The 26,150-nt window shown below is 39.1% G+C and overlaps 1 protein-coding gene across 3 annotated transcripts in view; it reads right to left on the reverse strand.

The window, feature by feature from the left end:
- The window catches only part of LOC139722754 (E3 ubiquitin-protein ligase RNF126-B-like), a 176,354-nt gene that overhangs the window by 54,466 nt on the left and 95,738 nt on the right, over positions 1-26,150 (reverse strand). For all 3 annotated transcript variants that reach the window (XR_011710306.1, XM_071634041.1, XM_071634040.1), the window contains exons 5-7: positions 23,415-23,480; positions 20,967-21,042; positions 5,097-5,193 (exon numbers count right to left, since the gene is read on the reverse strand). Coding sequence is in view for 2 of the 3 variants with exons in the window: in XM_071634041.1 (XP_071490142.1) it covers positions 5,097-5,193; positions 20,967-21,042; positions 23,415-23,480 (239 nt within the window). In the remaining variant the exon portion in view is untranslated. The remainder of the gene's footprint in view (positions 1-5,096; positions 5,194-20,966; positions 21,043-23,414; positions 23,481-26,150) is intronic.

Consider the following 26,150-nt stretch of genomic DNA (forward strand, 5'->3'; position numbering starts at 1 on the left):
AGGGAGCAATGCTGATATGGCAGGGCTAGCTGCTGCAGCACCACCATCTACTTCTGCCGCTTGCATGCCGTCTTCCGTGTCCCCCAACTCCCCCAAATCTCCATCATCTTTTTCGCTGTCATCAGTGCTGGTTTCAAGATCTCTCTACTCAGGTCGAGATGGTCTTTTAATACTTTAGGTCTCAATAACAAAGTATTAGCTTGCTTGTATTCTAAAACTTCTTTCACCGCGACTGAAAATGCACACAAACTCATATATTCAACGGCCAGCGTCGTAATGCATTGTACACATAATGACGTCATCAAGTGAGTGGATGAATTTTAGACAAATTCCAAGACCATGAGTGAGGGAAAATTGACATATTTGCAGCCTTTCTAGAACAATATCTTTAAAATCTTAGACTAAAAAACATTAAAATTTGTATTCAGTACAACTTCTTGTCTTGATTTACAACAAAATTGGCCAGGTAAAAAGTCATTGAATAGGAGGTTTAAATGGTTACACCCGCAAAGCAGTGCTAACTTCTGCAATAATATACAACAAACAAGAGACTTGCTGTGAAATATTGGATCAAAGGAAAGAGAAAACAAAGTAAAGAAAAACAGATCAGACTCATCGGATACCACGAGCATGCAGCCATTGTCAAAAATCATAGAGACTTAATATTCTTCTCACCCCCCCCCCCAAACAAACAAACAAACAAACAAACAAACAAACAAACAAGAGACCAGGGGGTCTCGCACTCACCTGAGTATCACAAGTTCACACCATTCCATGATTCTGGCAGACTCTTACCTGACAACATTGGGGCGGGGGACAACTTTGAAAGGTGGGGGCATGGTGTCCATTTGCATATTCCATCACACTCATACGAATACCTGCCATGTAGTGCCAAGTACATTGTACTTAGAAAGTTGGGCTATGGAGTTTGGGAAAACTCCTAGAGAATAATATTACTGATTATTACCTATACGAGGTAGTTTTGCGAGGCAATTGCAGTTGATATTTTGCAGGGTCAAAAGGTCAACAGTCAATATTCATTGGTATTTTGCTTCTTCCGGATGTTGCCATTCACTGTACACAGGGAGGTGGGAAGAGGAGGAATGGAATCTCTCTTCCCACCTCCCTGCTTTACATGTAAACATTCCAATTGACCACAAAGAGAAAGAAAACATTCAAGGACGTTGCTGAGTGTCAGTTAAATGCACCGCAGAACGCCGATAAATCAACTCATACAAGGTCGACCACTTCCAGCAGCACTACGTGTCAAACAATAACTAGTCCATTTGCGCTCAATAACTGCACAGTGACCATCAGTCATACGGTGTAAATCCGTATAACAACTCTCCAAATTGAAACAGAAGCAAAAATAAAGTGTAAAAGCGTTCAGATGTTTGAAGTTCGCCTGTTACAACTACATATATGTATTTTTGAAGTTGGAGTTGAATGATATACATTGATGAACAATTTTTCAATTATTGGACATGTTGGTGATGATTTACAGGTAGTCAAATGTGGCTTGATCTATATCATAGTGTATAGCCGTATTCACATAATTTTGTAATTTACCTAGGGGATAGGTAACAATTATGATATTGACTGGCCTTGAGGGAGATACCAGATAAATATTGCGCGCACTGAAAGAATATTTTCTGGTATCTCCCTCGAGGCCAGTCAATATCATATAAATATTCCTTAATTTTGGAGGTTTGGGCCCCCTGGGACCCCAAAGGGAAGCATGGTGCCCATTCAAACACAGCAAGATCCTATTCCCCTGGGAATGCTATTTGCCAAGTTTGGTGAAAATCCATTGTTGTTTTCAAGAAGAAGATGAAAATGTACAATTTAGGCATGCATTTGGATCCCCACCCCCCCCCCCCCCCCCAAACAAATCCAAGGAGGGAGGAAACACCCCTGGATCTACAATGAACAAACTTCAAACTAAAGTCATCAATGTCCTAACTCATGGTATTAACTTTGCTTTATCACTTCTGGTTCTAGAGAAGAAGATTTGTAAATATTCCTTGATTGGTGGTGGGGGGGGGGGGAATATAGGGGGCCCCAATGGGGAGCATGGTACCCAGTTGAATATATTAAGATGCTAACCCCTAGGCACATGCTACTTGCCAAGTTTGGTGAAAATTCAACAAGGGGTTTTCAAGAAGAGTATGAAACTAGAAATGTCGCTACAGCGACTGGTTATACCCCCGCCAAACAACATTTCATAAGCTTTGGTCAAAACAACATTTCATAAGCTTTGGTCAAAAAACTGAGGAAGTAGTTAAATCCGCAAGATCTTTCCTTGATCTTCTGCCATTAATATGCCGTTACCATGGCAACGTACTTTCGGGTACTGTCGAAAAATGCGTCTTGCACATCTACAACCAAAGGCACACATCTGTACCAAGTTTCATGGAAATTGGGCAAAAACTGAGGAAGAAGTTTGCAACACAAAATTTTCCATCATTTTGGCTCATAATATGTGAGCTGTTACCATGGCAACATACTTTTTGTCACTGTCAAGAAATGTGTCATGCTGACCTATATCCTAAGACAAACATTCAATATGAATTCCATGAGAATTGGAAGAACACTGATGAAGCAGTTTTGCCATGAAGCATTTTGCCCTATATTTTACCAATTATATGCCGTTACCATGGCAAAGCACTTTTTGCCACTGCGGAAATATGTGTCTTGCACATTAACATATTCAGATGAACATCTGTACCTAATTTCATAAAAATTGATCAAAAACTGTGGGAGGAGTTCGCGACGCAAGATTTGTACCCATTTTTGCCCATAATATGCCGTTACCATGGCAACGTACTTTTGGGTACTGTCAAAAAATACGTCTTACACATCTACAACCCAAGGCACACATCTGTGCCAAGTTTTATGGGAATCGGTTGAAAACTGAGGAAGTAGTTCGTGACGCAAGATTTGCAACGGACCGACCGCCCGACCGCCCGACCGTCCGCTGATTCCTATATATCCCCTTCAAACTTCGTTTGGCGGGGGTATAAATATACAATTTAAGTTCCCATTTGGACTCATTCCACTCCCTCCCCTGGGTCCCAAGGGGGCATCCCTGATTCCACCATGAAAAAAAAAAAATAAATTGAAACGACAGTCATCAATATACCAACTCATTGTATTAATGTAGCTCTATCACTTCTGGTTCTAGCAAAGATCTTTAAACATTCCTTAATTGGAGGTGGGTGCCCCCCAGCCCCATCCCCTCCTCCACAGTGGGGCATGGTGCCTAAGAAGGAATTGAAAGCCTATCCCCCTAGAGATGCTACCTGCCAAGTTTGGTGAATAATCATCGTGGGGTTTTCAAGAAGAAGATGAAAATGTGCAATTTAGGCCCTCATTAGGACCCCTCCTGCCCCCTCTCCTGGATCCCAAGGGGGCGCCCCTGATTCCGCTCTGAACTAACTTGAAACTACAGTCATCAATGCACTAACTCATAGTATTAACTTAGCTCTATCACTTCTGGTTGTCAAGAAGAAGATTTTATTTTAAGATTCCTTAATTTGGGGGGGTTTGGGCCCCCTGGGGCCCCCCAGGTGGGGTATGTGCCCATTTGACAAAAATTGACATCGTTTTCCCCTAGGGATGGTACCTATCGAGTTGGGTGAAAATCGGTCAAAGGTTTTCAAGAAGAAGATGAAAATGTAAATAGTTTATGGACGGTGAACGATGGATGCCAGACAAACAGCAATTGCAATAGCTCACTTGAACCTTTAGCTCAGGTGAGCTGAAAACAACTAGAAATGTCGCTATGGCGACTGGTATGCCTCCGCCATAATGCATGATTCTCCTAATAGGTCTAGATAGTTCATGTGGACAATGTGTGATTACATTTTCACAAAACTGGCAAAATATTGAAATGACAAGTTTGTCACAAATGTGTTGAATGTTCACCTTCCTTGACCTTGGTTTAATTGGATGAATAGGAGAGCATGTATTTGGGGATTTAAGGACTTTAACTTGACTTTGACCCATTCATACATTTAATGCAATGAGTAATTTTCATGGTACCGGTATGGAGAAAAAGTGCAATTTCTGTACTGAATAGTATTTGTTACCATGTTCATCTAGCCTTTGACCCTAAAATTCATAAGATAATCACTTTCAGGAAGAACATGCATAGATATGCAGTAAGTTTCACGATAAATTGAGCCACTTCCGAGATATGGAGGAAAAAGTTAGTTCAGCACTTTCACTTGATCTTTGACCTTTTGACCTTTGAGGCAATAAAAAAGAAAAAGAAAAAAAAAAAACTCTCCAGAGAATTTCTATTAGGTTACACATGCATACACCAAGTGTAAAAAAAAGAATACTAATCCTGCTGGCATTGCATGAACATGAGGGAAATAGTAAAATTTTGAAGTGTTGCACTTGACCTTTGACCCCATGAACCCTACATTCTCTAGATAATCACTGCCAGTCAGTACATGTATATACTATGTTCCATGAAGATACCTTGAACAATTTTCCAATTTACAGAGAAAAAAAAAGAAGTTTTAATACTTTTACTCGACCTTTTGACCTTTGACCTTTGACCTCATGACCCAAATTTTCACCAGAGAATCTAAATTGGGTAATACATGTATACACTAAGTTTCAAGAAAATATCTTCAGGCATTGCATAGATATGGTGGAAATAGTGAAATTTTATGTATTTGACCTTGACCTTTTGACCTTTGACCTTGAGCACGTGCACCCAAAAGTTGATAGGCACAACTTCACCCCCTAATACACATACATGCCAAGTTTCATTAGGATACCTCAACAGCTTTTGATAGTTACCTTGTCCACAAAATTCATTACGGACGGACGGAAAGACGGATGGACGGACGGACGGAAGGACGGACGGACGGACGGACGGACGGAAGGACGGACGGACGGACGGACGGAAGGACGGACGGACGGACAACCCGAAAACATAATGCCTCCGGCACCACTTCGTGGCGGAGGCATAAAAACAAACAGACAAACAAACAAACAACAAATCTTTGCCTATGGTCAGGAAAAGTAATTAAATACAATGTATACTGCCCAGTAGTCAAAAATTCCTGATGGCTACTTACCAATGTGGATGTTGGATATTCTTATTGTCTCCAGACGAGAAATGGCTGCCTGTGGAGCTGGGGGAGGCCCATGACCACCCTCTGCATTATTCAGCAGCTACAATAGAAAAAGGCAAACACAAAATTTCAGGTTGGAATCTAAACAGTCTCTGTAAAAGTGTATAACACAATGAAGAAATTGCTCTTCCTTCAGTAGGGTTAGAGTATGGCTTATCATTCTTGCCTCATGCCTGATAAGGAAATTACCCCTACGAGAGCTGTACCACGATTTAGCACCTATGTTCCATCTCTCTTTGTCTTACTCCACAAAACTTCCACATTTAGACAAAACTGTAGAAGTTGCCTTTATTTTTACCTATACAAGAAGAGGTGAAATACATTGTAGATTGAAATGTAGGTGATCATTAGCTATGGTAATATCAATGGTCTAAAATTTTTGGATTTCTGCTACAGATGCTATTATCAACCCATAAGCAGACTACAGCCTGCACTTGGTATGGCTCCCAATGAGAGAAAACTGAAGGGGATGTGGTGCACCCTGTCACTGTCATAAAAACGTAACCGGCGACAACGGTTTCATGCAAAAGTCTGGAATTGTGAAAATTAATTTTTTCATTGAATCACATTGCCCATTTTCTAAGCTTTGCACGATATAAAAACACTTGTAGTCGCCGGCACTGTACATGGGTAAAATGAAATATAATGCACTATTTAATTTGTTAGCCTGACAAAATTTCGAGAAAACAGGCTTTGAAGATTCGTCTCTTGCTCAAAGACAATGTCCAAGCAGCAATGTAAGGTGAGAATCACCCATTCTAAAAATAGTGCCAATCAAGATAAAGCTCAGCCTCTAGCAACTGATCTGCTGGCTCACTGAGAGAGTCAAAATCCCTGGGCACCTTCCTTGGAACTCAGCGTATCGAGCTGAAACACAATTGATAAGTTTCACTCAGGTTTGTTAACCAGCAGTAGGTCTTTCAGCAAGCCTGCTGGTGTATACATGTGTATGGTGTATGCGTTATCCAATGCATGTGTGTGCACATAACAGAAGCGAATGGCGCATTCATACACATCTTTCTTGTCTTTCGTATACAAATCATGTTTTCATAGTAGTTGATTTTTTGTTTAAATTGTCATGGGGAGACTCCTTAAGCGGGGTTCCCACTATCGTGCGATCCATTGCGAACGCCACAATCGGACATTCGTAACTGATCGTGGAAAATTTGTTGAACTCGTCTGAAATTTCACGTTTGGATACGAGGTTATGCGAGTCAATACGTGTTGGTACGCTTGGATGCGATATGGTCACGATTGGTCTATTTCAAGCGATACGATCCGTCACGATCTGGTCTGCCGTTCAAATACGATCCAACAGGATTGTCCTGATTGAGTTCATGATTGGTACCGATCTAACATGACCATTACGATCAGGATCCCCGATCTGGTACGTGCAGCAACGTACTGATACGTTCCAATACGAATACCGCGAACCAATACGGGCTGCTGAGATAGGATATGATATCTTTTACGATCGGGATCAGAAGTGACCCCCATTTAAGGCGCGATTGGAGCCGAATGGGAATATTATAGTCCGACTGACGATGGATTTCATTGTTTCCCTTAAATCATGCAGAGTGATTAGGCCTATCAATTTTATCCACAACCATTGATGATGGCAAGGCTTGACAGGTTGATGATGATGACAACATAACCTTTGCAGTATTGCTAATGACGATTATGTTATCAGAGAGAAAGCAGCACCCTGGCCAGCCATAACCTCAGATATTCCCTCGTCTAATATTAAACGTAAAGAAATTAATAGATTATTAAATCGACATGCTCACCCTCCCCCCTCACAAAAAAGAATGAAATAACGAACCCAAATACATAAGATCAGATGATTACCCCTCTTCCCCAGAAAAAAAAAGAAGCCAAATGACCTTTCTCTCCAATACATGAAGAAAATAATTATATGATGAAATGGAAGCTAAGAGGATGGGATCATTTTGAATGTTATGTATCATAGTATTTTGTGTTATATACGCTCAATATAAGAAAGTTTGCCGAATGGAAGGTATTGCTTATGAGTTCGATTTCATATTCGCAAAGTGTATGTATCATATGCCTTTTTATTTCAAAATGTCGTTATCTCATGGGTTATTAAAAGTTTGGTTTATTCGGCTTGATTTAGTGTTTTACTTAACAATGTTTAACATAATTGATACACACAAATAACAGAAAAGTGACTCTCTAATCAAAATGATGTCACTTTCTAACAAAAAAGGAGGTTTTACGCAAAAATTATTTCGCAGGGGTATATTGCTACACTTATTGAATAACTGTGAAAAATAATGAGTGATCTTCATTGTCATAATCATACGCCGACGGGTAATCTCACATCCACGACAATGGTCACTTTTACATTTGCAGAAATAATGAGAGTTGAAAATAACCATTTTCCTCTAAAATTATGCTCTACCAAAAATACAAAACTAGAAATGTTGCTATGGCGACTGGTATGCCTCCGCCATAATGCATGATTCTCCTAATAGGTCTAGATAGTACATGTGGACAATGTGTGATAACATTTTCACAAAATTGGCAAAATATTAATATGACAAGTTTGTCACAAATGTGTTGAATGTTCACCTTCCTTGACCTAGGTTTAATTGGATGAATAGGAGAGCATGTATTTGGGATTTAAGGACTTTAACTTGACTTTGACCCATTCATATGTTTATGCATTGAGCAATTTTCTAGGTATGGAGAAAAAGTGCAATTTCTGTATTGAATAGTAGATTGTTACCATTTTCACCTGGCCTTTGACCCTAAAATAAAGATAATCACTGTCAGGCAGAACATGCATAAATATGTAGTATGTTTCAAGATAACTTGAGCCACTTCCGAGACATGGAGGAAAAAATTAGTTCTGCACTTTCACTTGATCTTTGACCTTTTGACCTTTGAGGCAAAAACAAAAGAAAAAAAACTTTCTAGAGAATCTCTATTAGGTTATACATGCATACACCAAGTGTAAAAAAAAATCCTGCTGGCATTGCATAAACATGAGGGAAATAGTAAAATTTTGAAGTGTTGCCATTGACCTTTGACCCCTGACCTTTGACCCCATGAACCCTAAATTCTCTAGATAATCACTGCCAGTCAGTACATGTAATATATTATGTTCCATGAAGATATCTTGAACAATTTCCAAGGTACAGAGAAAAAAGGTAAAGTTTTAATATTTTCACTTGACCTTTTGACCTTTGACCTCATGACCCAAACTTTCACCAGAGAATCTCAATTGGATAATACATGTATACACTAAGTTTCAAGAAAATATCTTCAGGCATTGCATTGATATGGTAGATATAGTAAGATTTTATGTATTTGACCTTGACCTTTTGACCTTTGACCTTGAGCATGTGCACCCAAAAGTTGTTAGGCACAACTTCACCCCCAAATACACATACATGCCAAGTTTCATTAGGATACCTCAAAAGGTTTTGATAGTTACCCTGTCCACAAAATTCATTACGGATGGACGGAAGGACGGACGGAAGGACGGACGGACGGACGGACGGACGGACAACCCGAAAACATAATGCCTCCGGCACCACTTCGTGGCGGAGGCATAAAAAGGCATTGAAAAAGTGTCAAAATAGAATGCAAAGGGGTCAAATGATGGCTGATGAAATAACAACTCTTAATTACTATGTACAATACACAAAACAGCAAGATATTGCACCCCTCCCCCCCCCAAAAAAAAATACTCTGTAATATACTTTTAAAAATTAACCATTTGCCTTTGATATGTACCCATTCAAGCACGATTCATTAAATTATTCCCATCTTTGTACTGACATTAGTCAATATGTACAGACATACAATTGCCATTTTATGTTTGCTCATTTTTTGTTTTCGTTACAAAAGTTATCCCATATCCTGCTTTGTGTGTCTGTATAATTGTAGTAACAACTCATTAATGAAAACATTATTAACAGAATGTATGAAAACATCTAAAAATCTGTAATACAACTTTCATTTTATGAAATCATTGAAAAAATGATTTTGATAATGTACCTTAAAAATTACGACAATTAAACCCCACACCGTCATACAATTTACCATTTGGAAATAATAATCTAAAGATGCAGGCTACCACCTATCAGAATACAAAATAGATTAATTTATGAGTAAAATAAGGGCAAATGGGTAAATAATAATAATAATAATAAGCGGAAGTGAAGTGAAAAAGTCGATCCTGATCAACACGATTAAGAAGCACGATTAGAAGAGATTTGCTGCGTTTGGATACGATCCTATACGATCTCATGCGATGATCACGATCAAAAACTAATCGTGTTAATCGTAGAAAATTTTTGAACTGTCCAAAATTTTCCTATGATTAACGTGATTGCCACGATTGACCTTAAGATCTGATACAATCTGATAAGACCATCACGCTTGCTGCACGATTGAGACCACGATTTCAATCGTGGCGCCAATCGTGATAGTGGGAACCCCGCTTAAAGGCAGAAATATTGCTTGAGCTGGCAAGGGACATGCTTCCTGTTATTTTTTTGTTTTGTTTTTCAAGCTGTGCAAGTGTTGCATTGTGTGATTGTGTTTAATACTATTTTATATGGGTCAGAATTTTGAACAATGTACAACTGAGACAAAACAGCACCAAATAAAAAAAAAGAAGAAATTACTCAAAATTTTTTATCTTACCTGAAAGAGTATAATTCAAGCTGTAATATGAACCCAATTATACCAGGATCTTCCCAGATGCATAGATGACAGGTTCAAGTACCATGGTTCCTTTTTTTTTGACGTGTTTGCTAAATTACAGATCAACAGTTGCCATCTTACAAATTTCATTTGTTAGAGAGGGAGACAATTTGAAGAAAATTAAATAACCTCAAGAATTTTATAATAACTATTGTTCATATTTTGTAAATGTAACAATACTTAACATTGATTATAATGCATTTTTTTTTTTTTTTTGCACTGGTTATTTCTATCCCTAACTCACATTTCAGAACTATTCTGAAGCACTAAAGCTGTGTTTTTGTTTCATCTGCAAATGGTAAACAATACCCTTAATGTGCAAGACTTGAAAGTGGGAGCACGTAATTTCCTAATTGATGTATTTCTTTCCTATTTTTTAAATGTGTGAACAATATCACATTAAAGTGAAAACAAAAAAACTAAGCGTCTTTTCGTCGCTCAACCCACAGCCTAGTAGCTGGTATCACTGTCTACCCCCTTGGGGTCTCCAGCTGTTTCTTGGCCCCAGGAGGTGGCAGCTGCTGCCATGATCATACGAGACTCCAACTGGCGGAAAAATTGCAACCTAAATGCTAGGTCTATATGGTGTGGAACTGCAATATTCTGGATGTTTGCTTTAATACCTTGATACTTATACAGTGGAGTACTTTTAGAAAGATGTATATTCCATATGCCAGGGCTGCACACTAACCCAGTTTTCCATTAGTCCGACAAGTCCCTGTCAGACCAGTAGGTACTCAGTTTTTTCCATTTTGAAGGAATGCACATAAAAATCTACTCTGCTTTCAAAGAAATTTCCACAAGCCTGGCCTGGCTGGCATGGCATGGGCGCAAAGTTTCCCTCTCATCCAGCATGATGTATCACACAAAATGTGGGATTTAGACGCCGATGGGTCATATATGTGTGGCGCTCCGACAAAATGAGGCATAAGTCGCACAGGGAGTTTTTCCGTAATGAGCCGAAAATGAAGGGGAAGCACTGCTCGGGTCGAAATTTTTTATGATGGATTTTGATTCATTGATGTTTTATGTACCATATGTACAGAAAATTTCAGCGTGTAAAAATGAGTGCAATTGTCCCAAATCACAGTTTTTCTGAGACAATATTTTTCGGTTACATTTTTTTTCGAACGCTCGCCTTTGTGTTGTGTTTCGCACCTATTGTTCTTGCCCGATCAAGACTCGGCCTCCGTTGCTAGGGTGTATGCTAATGAAGTATTGCTCTTGACCCCATTGAAGACAAAACAAAGCATGGTGCGCGCGGCGGTGTCGGCGGCGGCGAGGGCTTTAGAATTATGCAATAACAGTGAGCTGACCAAGGCTATCGATTTATACACGACCAGCGAGTTGTGTTTGATACATGCACCGCATATCATGAAGTGGTGATTGATGTGACGCACAAATGGCGCTGAAAAAATTTATTCCAACGAACGATTACGTAAAATTTACGATACTTCATCAATGAGCTAATGCATGATCACATGTCGAACTTGAAACCTCTCTATGCGTGTGTGTACTTTTACAACAGTTATTGACCTCATTAATGAATTCATTCAAATAATTAGAACTTTCGTTCCCTGGTATGTGACTTGCTGTTTAAAGTTCATCTTTGGAGATATAGTAGGGCCTAAGTTGTCAATTATTCTCGTTTTTATAAAGTCCGAGCAAGTCGACGATTCGTGTGATAATTAGCCAAATGTATGTAATGCGTAATATTATTTCCCTGGTTCATAAAACTAATTGCCCTCGTTTCTTATGATGGTTTTTGCCGCGACCGCATGGAGAGAAATCGGAAGACAAACATTATTAATGCCCAAATAGCTTTTGGAGGATATTCTGAATCTTGTCATGATCTGTGTATTTTTTAGAAGTAGGACCTATTTGAGAAAGTGACAGAAAGCTGTGTCGCTATTCAAAAGTGTGCTTTTTCATTTTGTTTTATTCTAATTAGAATGTTTGCAATGATAGCTGTTTGTCGTGTATTACGAGTAGCTGACATGTGAGAGGTCAAGTCTGCAAAGAATTTGGCTAACAGCTTTGCGAAGTAGCAGCGCTAACTGCCTATTGAATTGTGTATTCTGAGGAATTCCGAGTGAAAGAACTCGGACGAAACTGTTCACGCCGAATAAACCCCGCATCAACGAAGCCTTGAACAATGAAAGGTAAACTTCCTGCCATCAAGGGTTGATAATAACGCAACCAGTATTCTTTCTTTGCCATTGATAGCAGAATCAGTGACGTAATGGAGCAACAGTGTTGGAGGATTGGCATTATGTCTGCTAATTTGTAAAAGAATTTTTCAGTCCCCTTTTGTGTTAAGAACCACAGTCAGGGACGCTTACTTACTTTATCTCCTATATATCGTTACTATCTTAAAACATGAATTTTATGAAAGGTTAAAAGTGATCGCAGAATCAGTCCTTCTGCGTGACACAAGGCTTTTATAATAGCATACCAAGCTTAAATCGTTTACCTGTATAGAAAGGGCGGGAATACACATTTATTGCAATCATCCGAATTTCAGAGTGATACACTCTACTATTTTTCTTCATCTTTCCCCCGAAAAAGACCACGGAAATTCAAAACAAACAAACAAACAAACAAACAAACAAGCAGTTGCATTATATCAGAACGTACAGAATTTCTGTGTTTCATGTATGTATAGGTCATCTCTTGATGTATAGTAGGCATTTGTTGTCGTTTTTATAGCGTTTCCTTAGAAATACCTTTAGCGAAAACCCAACATCAAGGAGGGAAGGGAATTTAAATTTGAATATAACATAGTTTACAGAAATCAGACATGTAAATAAGGAAATTATATACATCCGCATGGCCGATTGTAATCTCTTACTTTGACTATTACACATGATCGCCTGCATTTACATGCTTTTCCTAATTATTTCTTGAACTTTGACTCATTTTCTCTTTTCTTTAACAATTGCCCACAACATTTAATTGCAACACAGTCTGCTATCCCACAATATAATGTTCCATTTGATTCGTCACTTATTGTTGGTCGGGTGATGCTAAATGCTGGAAACTCAAGCAATGATACATGACATTTTGTTTGTTGGTTTTCGTCTCATCGCTCAAAAGAATTTTGACTACGATTACAGAGGTATCATCTATAAGACTTAACTGATGGTTTACAGAAGTGATCATCAATTCAGTAAGGATTAGTCAACAAGTCATGAATTCACTTTACCCATCATGTCTAATCGAACTATGACATTGTTGAGGTAACCGCGTCTTTTTATTCTCATAGTTCAAACTAACTCTTGACATCATCAAAACAAATTATTCTTTGTATAATTTCTCAAACTACTCAAAAGATTGCCTAAGTCAAAACTTTCTACAAAGATTGCATATGGCAATCTTTCCTGGCCTAAACAAGTTTTTTAGAGCTATCAGTTCCCCCATGACGATGACTTCGATTGCGTTTTGAACTTGTACCGACCTACAGTATTCATCGCATAATCGGGACAGGTTAGGAGTAGCAAACACGGCCCCTTTAAGCGAGTGCCCGATTTCGCGATGAGCACTCACCATACACTAACGGCATACGACATGTACATGTAGTGCACACACACACACACACACACACACATGCATACTGACGTACTGTACATGTACATCAATACACAACCACACTACCCCTCTCGGCGCGACCCTCTAGCTCATTCACAACTGAGGAAGATTGTGATGTACACACAGATCACAGTGTATTGAAAGTTGAAACACTCAGAGACGAGGAATTTGGACTTTGCTCTCAAAGTGTATGACTGAGATTAAACAACGTACACAGCCTGAGCAGTGTGAGCGAGGCGTGTTTTTTTATTGGATGTGAGTAGGAATTGCAAGCGAGCACATGGCTTTGCTTATGTAGGGGAGAAGAATGTTCGCGAAAGCAGGTGTTTCGCAATGGCATGGATACTTATACATGGCGCTTTCGTGGCTATGCATGTACTGGATGGACGGAGGTCAAAACACACCAGTAAGAAGCTTGCTTTGTAAGTTCGATGTAAACGACAACTGATAGGGAATCTTTGAAATATTTTTGTGGTATTTTGGTAGATTTTTTGTGTAAAATATCAACAAAATCAAAGATCGCTTGAAGAGTAATTGTCCCGTTTATCAGAGGTCCCCCGCCCGACTATCCAGTGAAAATAACATGCATTGGAAATGTTTCTGGGAAGCGCATGTCATTTAAGCAAAGTTCCCGATTATCAGATGCCCGATTATGCGATGAATACTGTATTTTCAAAACAGCTATTACCTTTATAGTTCGATTAATAAACCAGTCTTTTGAATTCATAACCAACATTCATAATCGTAACCATATGGTACATAATACTGTCAACAACAGTTGGAAAATGTAAATGCTATAATAATAGCGCGAAATAAATGAGTAACGATTATCTTCATACATTTTAATTCCTAAGTGATGTCGCTACGAAAATAATAGGTAAGTAAATACAGGTAAGTATAATTAATTGAAGTTCATAATGTTTAAACGTATGGCGTGTTCGTTGTTTTGTATTTTCATTTTTATAATACATGTGTATCACGTGTCCATTATCTGATTCTGACCACGAAAATATGGCGACTGTTTAAATGCGGAGCATGTACTGAAAAACTTATGTCTCCTGCCAGTATAGACAAACTAATTTCTTGTCCATCCCCGCTTGAAATTGAAATGAAAAAAAAACAACAACAACAACGAAGTTCGACTTTCAGCAGATTCAACCGTTTTGTATAGTGCCTGATACATGTAATGGACACAATTCTTTAGCGCATAAGCAATCACACAACTCTCGGGAATAAATGTATGTCTTAATAATTGTATCTCATGGAAGAAAACTCGTCTCCTTGGCTGAATTTTAGCTTCTTCCTTTTCAAGCTTGCGGGAAAGAAATAGTTGAACATCAAACGCAATCATAAAGATAGGCACATCCTTAAAAATAAACACAGGAGTACTGAGAAACACTACGAAATAAAAACGGGCCTGTTATCAATATTGACAATGCATGACATTGAAATGCTTTTTTTTTTTTGGGGGGGGGGGGGAGGATTTACAATTGCTTCTTCTGAAGGTTCAATAATCACACAATGAAATATATGGTCGCTATTAGCTTAGGTTCGTTAACAAGAAAATTAGATGCGGTTCCTTTTCCGGTGGTTCCTCTACCCGAAAGAATCAAGCAATCATTTATTTTAGTAAGGTTTGTGAATACAAAACGAAATGAGGAAGGCCTAAGTATTAATTCCGAATAATTGTCAGTATAATTATCTATACTCAACTTCCCAAATGCAGAAAGATTGTAACAGTTACTGTAAATGTGATGTAAAAAAAAACAACATTAAGCTTAAGTTACAAGTTAACGGTTCTTGATATGCTATGGTACAACAAAAGTGACCGAGATTAAGAAGTATATTTATGATACAATCATAATTACAAACCCAATGTGAAGCTGTCAGGCCTTTATCAACCTTTGCTTCTGATACGTGTAGTGTGTGCAGCATTGGCAAGCGTGATAAGCGATAATTACTGTGGACGCAAGGCCTATAAAGGAAATGTGCCTAATATGGCGGGAATTCAGAATGTTACGGCTGTATACAGCTGCAGCAGAACAGACGCGAAAGCAGTCTTTGATGCTCTGCAACATTACGACCATGTGCGTTATTTGAGGGGTTTTAGTACACGCTAAGAACACGATCTCAAAAGGCGACTATCTTTAAAGATAATAAAAAGTTTTGGTACCTCAAAAGTGTCCTTGAATTTCCTTGTCTTAGTTTGTGTTTCAGGTCAAAGTACCTTTCATATAACTAACACTGTGAGACTTACTCGCCCCAAAGTGCTCTCATGTCTTAGTGATCATGCAATTAACTGCAACCAGCAGCCCCATACGCATAGCGACCAGCAGTCCCATACGCATAGCGTAATCGGGCTTCGCATTGTAGCATTCAGGATCATGACAGATTTAGTATCGCAGGGTAAATGTCAACTTAAAATCCCATAAATTCTTCAAATTGAAGACTTACCAATTAAGTTGAAGTATTGAAAACAGGCTTCGGGCAACGTTTGGTTCTGCCTATAGTCCCTTTCTGTTCGAATTGATGACCGAATGTGACTCGGTCGACAGGACCTTAGGAGAGCTACATACAGTACACTGAATACTACAGCCAGTGCATGCGAACACATCACATGCACACAAATTTCAAATCCATGAACGGATAAGATGTTTGTGTGCGCATGCGCTGGCCATAGTATCCAGTGTATAGCTCTCCCAAGGTCCTCTCGACCGAGTCACATTCAGTCATCAATTCGAACAGAAAGGGACTATTGGCAGAACCAAACGTTGTTCGAAGCCTGTTTTCAATACTTCAACTTAATTGGTAAGTCTTCAAATCGAAGAAATTTTTGGATTTTAAGTTGACATTTACCCGCGATACTAATTCTGTCATGATCCTGAATGCTACAGTGCGAAGCCCCATTACGCTATGCGTATGGGGCTGCTGGTCGCAGTTAGCTATGCGTGCAATGGGCTGCACGCTGCTGGTCGCAGTAAGTGGTTTCGTACAATATTTATCGACGCTGTACAGCGTTGGCTCTGGTACGAAACCATTATTGCATGATTACTAAGACATGAGAGCACTTTGGGGCGAGTAATTCTCACAGACAACGTACTTTAACCTGAAACACAAACCAAGACAAGAAAATTCAGGGAAGCTTTTGAGGTACCAAAACTTTTTATTATCTTTAATTAACTTCATTGACTTTCTCTACCAATGCTGTCTTTTGAACCCCCGCCTACAATGGGTTTTCAGGTTCTATTTAGGTATTGGTACTTGCTAAATGCATCCTCTTTAGTTTCCATTGACAACAACATGGGAGGAGAATGGAAGCGATCAACGCCCGCGCTAAAAGACGCTTCTCGTAGTACGCATTGCGTGCCTTTTTTCTTTCTACTGTTTCCTATTGTTTGTGAGTTAAAACTTGCAGCAAACTACACCGCAGCCGACACACAACACGTACCGACTCTTTCATGCGGTGGCAGCGGCACGGACACAAACGCACCGAAGTTTACATTCGGGCTGCCGTATTGGTCAGAATCGTTAATGATAGACCTGTCCTGCGATTGGTTAATTATCTTACACACCCAAGCTATCGCCTTATACGGTAGTGCGTGCGATGAGGTAAACGCCGTCGCTAAGCAGGACTGTTGTATTGTTTCGTCCCGTGAAAGAAACAGGTTGTGAGCTTGAACATAGCCTGAACTTTGAGAGCGATTTTCTCCGTTATTTAGAAAATGGACTGGCATCATAAGCGTAGTTAATATTCGTTTTTATGATGTATAGAGATGTCGAAATGACTTGTATTACATATCAGTGTAAAGCTTAGAGTCTGTAGAATTCACATATAGGCACAACTACGATTTCATTTTTTTGCGACTTTTGACTCATTCCGACGGAGCGCATCACGTATGATCGCTACTGTATTCCAGACAAAACCTGATGTGATCACTTGCGTAAAACTTTAATAAGAGGTGTGAGTGTCTTCAATTTGTCTCCCTCTAAAAATGAAATTTGTTACAATCGCAACTGCTGATCTGTTAATTAGCATACATGTCGGGAAAAATGAACCAGTGGGACTCAAACCTGTCATCTACTGCTTTCCGCTCAGCGACACTACCACCAGGATGTCCCTGGTTGCTGGCAGTGACATGATGGGAATAAATACCCAAGCTTGGAAATTCTGACACTGTTATGTTAAGTAGTCCAAGGCAGACAAGGCATATCAAAGTGATTCTATAGTATTGGTGGAGATGAAAATTGGGCTTTTAACTTTTTGTGAGATACCAAGAAACCACTTATGAAAGAGTACAGAGCATACCATCATACCATTAAAAGGGGAATTCCAAGTTGATTAGGTGAAAATTAGATGAAAATCGGTTTTGGAATTGCCGAGACATCCAAAAAGAAAGTAAAACAAAGCGATCCTATTAAAAGGTGCGTCTCGCTTTTTATTAGGAATGTTTGTTCTTTTTGTTAGATATCTCAGCTATTCTACATCCGATTTTCATCAAATAAACGTTGAATCCCTGTTGGAATATTATGTTCTTTCATATTTCATGAGAGGTTTCTCACTATCTCACCAAGGTTCAGGTGTAAGTGTCTTCAATTTGTCTCCCTCTACAAATGAAATTTGTTAAGATCGCAAATGCTGATCTGTAAATCAACAACCTTTTTCGAGAGGCCCTAATAAAGATATATACTCGGGTATATTTATTACTGGTCATGTTGGACCAGCATTCCTGAAGAGTTACTTGCTCAACAGTCATTGTTTGTGTGTGTGTGTGTGTGTGTGTGTGTTTTTGTGTGTATATGTGCATGTGAGTATTTATATATCTGTGTACGCATGTGTATGTGTGTTTGCATTCGTGTGTCTGTGTATGGATGTGTGTGTTTGTATTTGTGTGTCTGTGTATGCATGTGTGTGTTTGTATTTGTGTGTCTGTGTATGCATGTGCGTTATGTGTGTGTGTGTGGATGTACAACGTATGTGTGTATGTACCCGTGTCAATACATAGGTGTCTGTATTGTGAGGCAATCATCATTGATTATCATTGTATTTATTTGTCTTTGTCCAGCCACGGCGATACGGTGCAATTAACTCACTGATTAGAGGCCAAAGCTTTTGAATTTGTAACAGTCATCGAAGCACTGTGCGGAGGGAAGGACAAAAAATCTCAAAAGTTCACCTCCTCGTATCTCCCTTACTAGTATTTTACTACCAAATCCCTTGAAACTTCACACATATATGTCTAATATGGATATATCATCCTTCATATGATTTTTGGGCGAAAATGCAGATGTATCTTTCGAGATATGTGCGTTTTTCTGTTTGAGTCGACCGTGGGAAATGGTTACTATTTTTTCTAGACATAAGTGTGCGCCTGCATGAATATGCATTTGATTAACACATTGCTAGTCTGTATATACCAGACTCACTACCTGCGAAGTTTTGTGTTTGTGCAATTAGTAGTTAGGTGAAAATAAGAGCAAAAAGACAACCCAATTTAAGAGAAAATACTGGACATGCACAACTAGATCATCCTCCTGTGCATGCGTTCTCTACTGGTCAGTACATGCTAAGCCAATCAGCGGTGTCAGGTTCGGCCCAATGAATGCGACAGGGTTCGGTTTTCGGTCCACAGGGTGGTGAGTGGGCAAGAGAGGAACCCTACAATGTGCTTCAACTGTTTCACGCAGCACGAAAACTGATACATCGGACTGCATACTGCTTATATGCTATGGATTTTACGTGGGTCAAAAGTGACAGTGATCTTGATTTTTTCCAGATATAACCGTGCGCCAAATGATACAGAAAAGATTTTTGGAACACAGTATGGATAAACTAACCATAAGTCATATACGAAAGTTTCATTTTTGGGCAATAAATGAAAATGTGAAAAAAATGACACTTGTTTTGAGACCAAATTTTCTGTTTGGAAGCTAAGTTTCGACGTTATTTTCACAGGTTTCTCCTCAATAAAACCCAAAATAATCAACATTGCGAGTTAGAGAATAGTTTCTTCTTCAATTTGCTGTATAGATTTAATCATTTGATGGCTTCTGAGGTGAGATATTGTGATTGTCCTGCTACACTTCCCCAGCGGTTTTGCGTACACAAGCTGTCTACTTTATTCAAATGAGGCTTCGAAGTCATATGCTTTTGGCGAGTTAATTGCACCGTATCGCCGTGCCTGTGTGTGTAAATGTAGAGTTTCCAAAGCTATCATTTTATATTTGCTTGGATGTAAACTGTACAAGTCTTTGTTTATTGTTCATATTCTCATTTATACTCAGTATACTGATCCTTTCAGTCCTTTGCAGTTACTGCTGATCAGTTGTTTTATATACCAATAAATTCAAAGTACTGCAAGCCACACGGGTCAAGCATGTGCTTCATGCCTTGCATTGTACAGCAATAGCACCGTACCAAAGTACCTTCGCAGCAGACTTTCAGATTTTGGTACAGGGTACAGGAGAAATAGGATGTTGGGCACAGCTTTCTTTGATGGAAACAAAAAATGAAAGGATAGATTGTAATGTAAACTTGCACCATAACTAGAAATGTCCATTGCTGCACAATGCAATTGTATCCCGGGGCACTAGAGAGGGCACACAGACCATCAACCAACAATATGACCTTTGACCCTATAAAAGATGGAACATTTGGGGCAGCACTTCAAAAATCGATAGGCTTGTAGTTTATATCATGGTAGAGCTTCCTACAAAATTTGAACAAAATCTGTCAAAAAATGTAGCCTATAGAGGGCACACAACCCATCCATCGGACCTTTGACCCTATAAAAGACGGGACACTGGGGGCAGATCCAAAATCTATAGACTTGAAGATTATATCAGGGTAGACCTTCATACTAAAAATCCGTCAAGAAATGTAGCCTATAGTAGAGCACACAAAACCCATCCATCAACAATACGACCTTTGACGGAACACAGGGGGTGGCACATCTAAAATCGTTCGACTTTTAGCTCATATGGTAGACCTTCATACCTAATTTGAACAAGAAATGTAGCCTATAGGGCACACACAAACCCTCCACCAACAATATAACCTCTGACCCTATAAAAGATGGAACACTGGGAGCAGCACATCCAAAATCTATAGGCTTGTAGATTATATCATGATAAACCTCCATACCAAATTTGAACCAAATCTGTTAACAAATGTGACCACTAGAGCGCACACAAACTATGCATAAAAATATGGCATTTTACCCTATAAAAGCGGAACACAGGGGGCAGCATCACCCAAAGTTAAAGGTGTGGAGACATTACCAATATGAACCTCCATACAAAATTTAAAAGAAATCCATCAAGGTTTGTGGCCGTTACAGTGCACACAAGAACGTGACGCAGCAATGGCAGCGGCGGCATACTTAGCAATGCTGCTGAATCCAATGTATCCTCCGGCATACATGCCGGATGATACAAAAGAGATACAGGAACTAGTGTTAAATGCTATTACTGAGCATAGACATGTGTTACCTGTGTTATTACAGCATCAAGACCGCCCTCACCCCATGCATAGTCCCTTGGACTGCCATGGATGTTTAACATCTGACTGCAAAGACGATTGCAAAAAAAAAAAACGAAAAAGAAAAGAAAATGAAAAAGTGTTACATTTCAATATCAAGCTGAACTGCACAAGGAAAAACACATCAGTTGAATTTTCAAAGGTGAAATGTAATTTGGATAATTCATCATTTTTTAGTTACACCCAATTTGACACCATACTCACTTGTTACTTTTGGCACAACTCTCTGCCTGCCAGGTACTGTATACGCCGAATATTTCATGAGGTTTTTATTTTTGCGAATTTTGCGAGTCCAGTGCTATTCGCGAAATTTATGATCCAAGTGTGCATGTGACATACGGGTGTTCATTTATCTGTTCAGTTACATCACCCCTCGATCGCGAATTTAACCACTTGTGAAATCATCGAGTACTCCCGATTCTCGAAAATTTAGACTCGCGAAATATATGACATATACAGTATACAACTATGGGCACAAGTGCAAGTATAAAATATCTTGTTTGCTTTCTCCCAATGCCCAGTACACACACACTCTAAAGTACCGGTAGACACAATATCAGCTTCATGGTCTTTCACTGATAGTGAAAGCAAGGATTGGGTAGAATTAACAGAGGTGTTATAATCACAGTTGTGAGCCTTCTAGAGTCTGATTACCTTAATATGTTCCATTTGTGATAAACCGAATCACCGTATTCTGTATTTTCAATTGCACTATTCTGAGTTATCATGCAGCACCATGCCCATATACATTTAGTACCTTATCATCTATTAAAACTGTGGTAATTGATTAGGGAGTACAAATTCATTTGTTAACTTACATTTGATTGTTTATTATGTTATGCATGCAGGCATGTGTGCATTAAGGAATCCAGAAGTACCTGCTGTCGTTTTATCATGTAGAATTACAGACAAGGAATGTGTATTTTGAATGTGTTCTATCACTTTTGGTTCAAGAGAAGAAGATTTTTTAAGATTCCTTAATTTTAGGGGGTTGGGGCCCCCCTGGGGGCTCCCCAGAAAGGGGCATGGTGCCCATTTGAACAAATTGAAATCCTATCCCCCTAGGTACAAGTTTGGTGAAAATCAGTCATGGGGTTTTCAAGAAGAAGATGAAAATGTTAAAAGTTTATGCACGAAGCACAACAGGTGCCGGATGAAGAGTGATTGCAATAGCTCACTTGAGCCTTCGGCTCAGGTGAGCTAAAAAGGAGATAATATCATGAGTTATTAATCCAAACAATACATTTGTAGCAGTTTATGCATTCTCATTTTCATATTTTTTCAAGTTCTCCTCTCATTCATCCATTTTGAGCAGGGCAGAGAGGAGTTTGACCAGTTCCTACAAAAGTTTCTTAGTCAGACATTATATATTTGAAGGAAAAGTTCACCTTACCCGTTGAGGAGGGTTTGATTTTGCTACAACACACATTTTCCATAGATGCTTGCCAGAGTACACTCGGGACTTGTCCTCAATAGGCTAATAGTGTGGGTTGAGTGAATGCAGCAATATATTAAAGAAAAATAGAGAGAACTCTACAAAATTCATTATTTTTTTTTAAAGTACACATTGCCTTGACTTCTTAACAACATTATTCCCCCGTCCTTCTGAAAGAGGCAAGTCAAGTGCTCTTTTATTATGTGAGAAAAGTGAAAATAATTTTAATTTTCTGTATTTTCTTCATATCATTTTACACATGTGACATTACAAACTGTAACAGTCTTCTCATCCAGCGATGGCAGTACTGAAACTTCAAAAGTTTTTTTAAACTTTTAAACCAATTTTCCTCAAACTTTCACTGTGTTCTACTAATATTGCTGCATTCCCTCAATCCACACATTACATTATGTATATTTAAGGGATAGTACAGTATTGGTGGAGATGAGAATTTGGCTTTTAACTTTTTGTGAGATACCAAGAGAACACTAATGATATAGTACAGAGCATACCATTTTAAGAGGAATTTAAAGTTTAGTTGATGAAAATCGGGTTTGGAATAACTGAAACATCCAAAAACAAAGTAAAACAAAGCAATAGTAATAAAGTGTGGGTCCAACACTTTATTAGAATTGCTCTTTTTTGAATATCTGAGCCATTTCAAAACCAATTTTCATCAAATAAATGTTGAATTCCTCATAGAATTACATGCTTTTTCATATTTCATAAGAGGTTTCTCATTATCTCACCAAAAAATGTTAGAAACCTGAAATTAGGTCTCAACCAAAACTGTACGATCCCTTTAAGGTGAACTTGTCCATTAACCCATTGAGAACGAATCCCAAGCATACTCGGGCAAGTCTCTATGGAAAATGCGTGTTGTAGCAAAATCAGTCCATCCTCAATGGGTTAAAGGAACTCACTTAGGCCATTGTTATGTAATTTGTATACTTTTGGTACTTACACTGGGAAATAAACCCCTCCTGGGCCGGGAGGAGGATTGGCCATGCCTAGAATTTGTTGTATAAGACTGCAAAGACAAAAGACATTGACAAAAAAATGAAGAGCTTTTGAAACTAATAAAAGAAAAAATATTGTCAGAGCGATTATATGGTACTTCACATTAATATTACAAAACAAGGCAGGTGCCATAATGTGTCTGGCCCACAAACGTACAACACCTTTTTTTAAAATTCTATTCACAAATGGACCTATGGATCAAAAGTTAGGAGTCATAATTAAATGCATAGTACATTGGGCCTTAAAAGTTCATTGACCCCTGCCTGTGACCTCTGACCTTGTGGTGACCATCAACTCCCCAAGGTACATCTACCATCCAAGTTTGGTCACAAATAGACTTACGGATCAAAAGTTATGACCCATAATCAAAACGCGCCCTAAAAACTTAACATTGGGCCCTAATAGTTCACTGACCCCTGCCTGTGACCTTTGACCTTGTGGTGACCATCAACTCCCCGAGGGACATCTACCACCCAAGTTTAGTCACAAAGGGACTTATGGATCAAAAGTTATGGTCCATAATCGAAACGCGCCCTCAAAACTTAACATTGGGCCCTAAAACTTCATTGACCCCTGCCTGTGACCTTTGACCTTGTAATGACCATCAACTCCCCAAGGTACATCTACCATCCAAGTTTGGTCACAAATACACTTACGGATCAAAAGTTATGGTCCATAATCGAAACGCGCCCTAAAAACTTAACATTGGGCCCTAAAAGTTCATTGACCCCTGCCTGTGACCTTTAACCTTGAGGTGACCTTGATACTTGGTAAAAGGTAAAACTTTGTATGACCCCTCATCTCCGGTGGGCTTGACAAAAAGGAATCATTAAAACAAGGCAAGTGCCAAATTGTGTTTCGCCCATTCGCGTACAAGAAATTAATATTTTCTAACTCCCAGAAGTTCATTGACCTGCCTATGACCTTTGACCTTGTCAAGACCTTTAATTCCCCAAGGGACATCTACCGTCCAAGTTTGGTCACAAACGGACATAGGGATCAAAAGTTATGAGCCACAATCGAAACGTGCCCTAAAAACTTAACATTGGGCCCCAAAGTTTATTGACCTCTGCCTGTGACCTTTGACCTTGTGATGACCTTCACCTCCCCAAGGGACATCTACCATCCAAGTTTGGTCACAAACGGACAAAGGGATCAAAAGTTATGAGCCATAATCAAAACGCGCCATAAAAACTTAACATTGGGCCCTAAAAGTTCGTGGACCCCTGTATGTGACCTTTGATCTCGTGATGACCTTCACCTCCCCAAGGGACATCTACCATCCAAGTTGGTCACAAACGGACATAGGGATCAAAAGTTATGAGCCATAATCAAAACGCGCCATAAAAACTTAAAGGACAAGTTCACCTTCATAAACATAAGGATAGAGAAAATGCAACAATATTAGTAGAACACATCAGCGAAAGTTTGAGGAAAATTGGACAATCGATGCAAAAGTTATGAATTTTTAAAATTTTTGTGTTGGAACCGCTGGATGAGGAGACTACTACAGCTTGTGAGTCATATGCGTACAACAGTATAAAGAAAATGTAAAAGAAAATTCAACATATTTTCACTTTTTTCGCATAAGAAAAGAGCACTTGACTTGCCTCTTTCTAAAGGCAGGGGGAATAATATTACCCATAACATTTGTCGGTAACGAGTCAGGGGAATTTATACTTTTTTCAAAAGATGAAATTTTGTGAAATTCTCTTTATATTTTCCTTATATTGTTGTACGCATGTGACATCTAAGTTATTCCTACACTGCAGTAGTCTTCTCATCCAGCGGGTAGTGCACAAAAACTTCAAAAATTCATAACTTTTGAACGGATTGTCTGATTTTCCTCAAACTTTCAATGATGTGTTCTACTAATATTGCTACATTCTCTCAATCCTTATGTTTATGAAGGTGAACTTGTCCTTTAACATTGGGTCCTAAAAGTTCGTTGACCCCTGTCTGTGACCTTTGACCTTGTGGTAACCTTCAACTTCCCAAGGGACATCTACCATCTATTAAAGTTTGGTCACAAACAGACAGATACATCAAAAGTTACGAGCCATAAACGAAATGCGCCCTAAAAACTTATTATTGGGCCCTAAAGTTCATTGACCTCTGCCTGTGACCCTTGACCTTGAGGCGCCCTTCATGTTTGATAAAATGTGTACCTTTCTATAACCACTCTTCCCTCCAAGTTTGATTGAAATTGAAATCCTCAGTAGAGATTTATTCAAGTTTTTGTAGCGTTATGGACAAACGACGGACGGACGGACGGACGACAGACAGACGACGGACAGACGGACGAACAACGGACGGACAGACGCCGTAGGCGATCCCTTAGTCTCCCCACACCTCCGGGTGGGCTCGACAACTAGAAATGTTGCTACAGGGACTGATATACCTTCGCCATGATGCATGGTTCTCCCAATGGCCCGAATTCACAAAGGTGGTACAAATGAAACCATGGTTTAAACCGTGGACAAAAACCATGGAGCGCCAAGTGTCACAAGGAATATTTCGTTACGAAATTGGTCATTTCGTGGACGAAATGTTCATTTAGACCGAGTTACGAAATGTTGTCATTTCGTTACAAAATAATCATTTCATCGATGAAATGACTGATTTCGTAACGAAATGCTCCATGCGACACTTGGCGCTCCATGGTTTTTGTCTATGGTTT

The sequence above is a fragment of the Diadema antillarum genome, unplaced genomic scaffold (genome assembly GCF_040938485.1).
Source record: "Diadema antillarum isolate AM-2024a unplaced genomic scaffold, OU_Dant_1.0 scf00000170, whole genome shotgun sequence".
Classification (NCBI taxonomy): Eukaryota; Metazoa; Echinodermata; class Echinoidea; order Diadematoida; family Diadematidae; genus Diadema; species Diadema antillarum.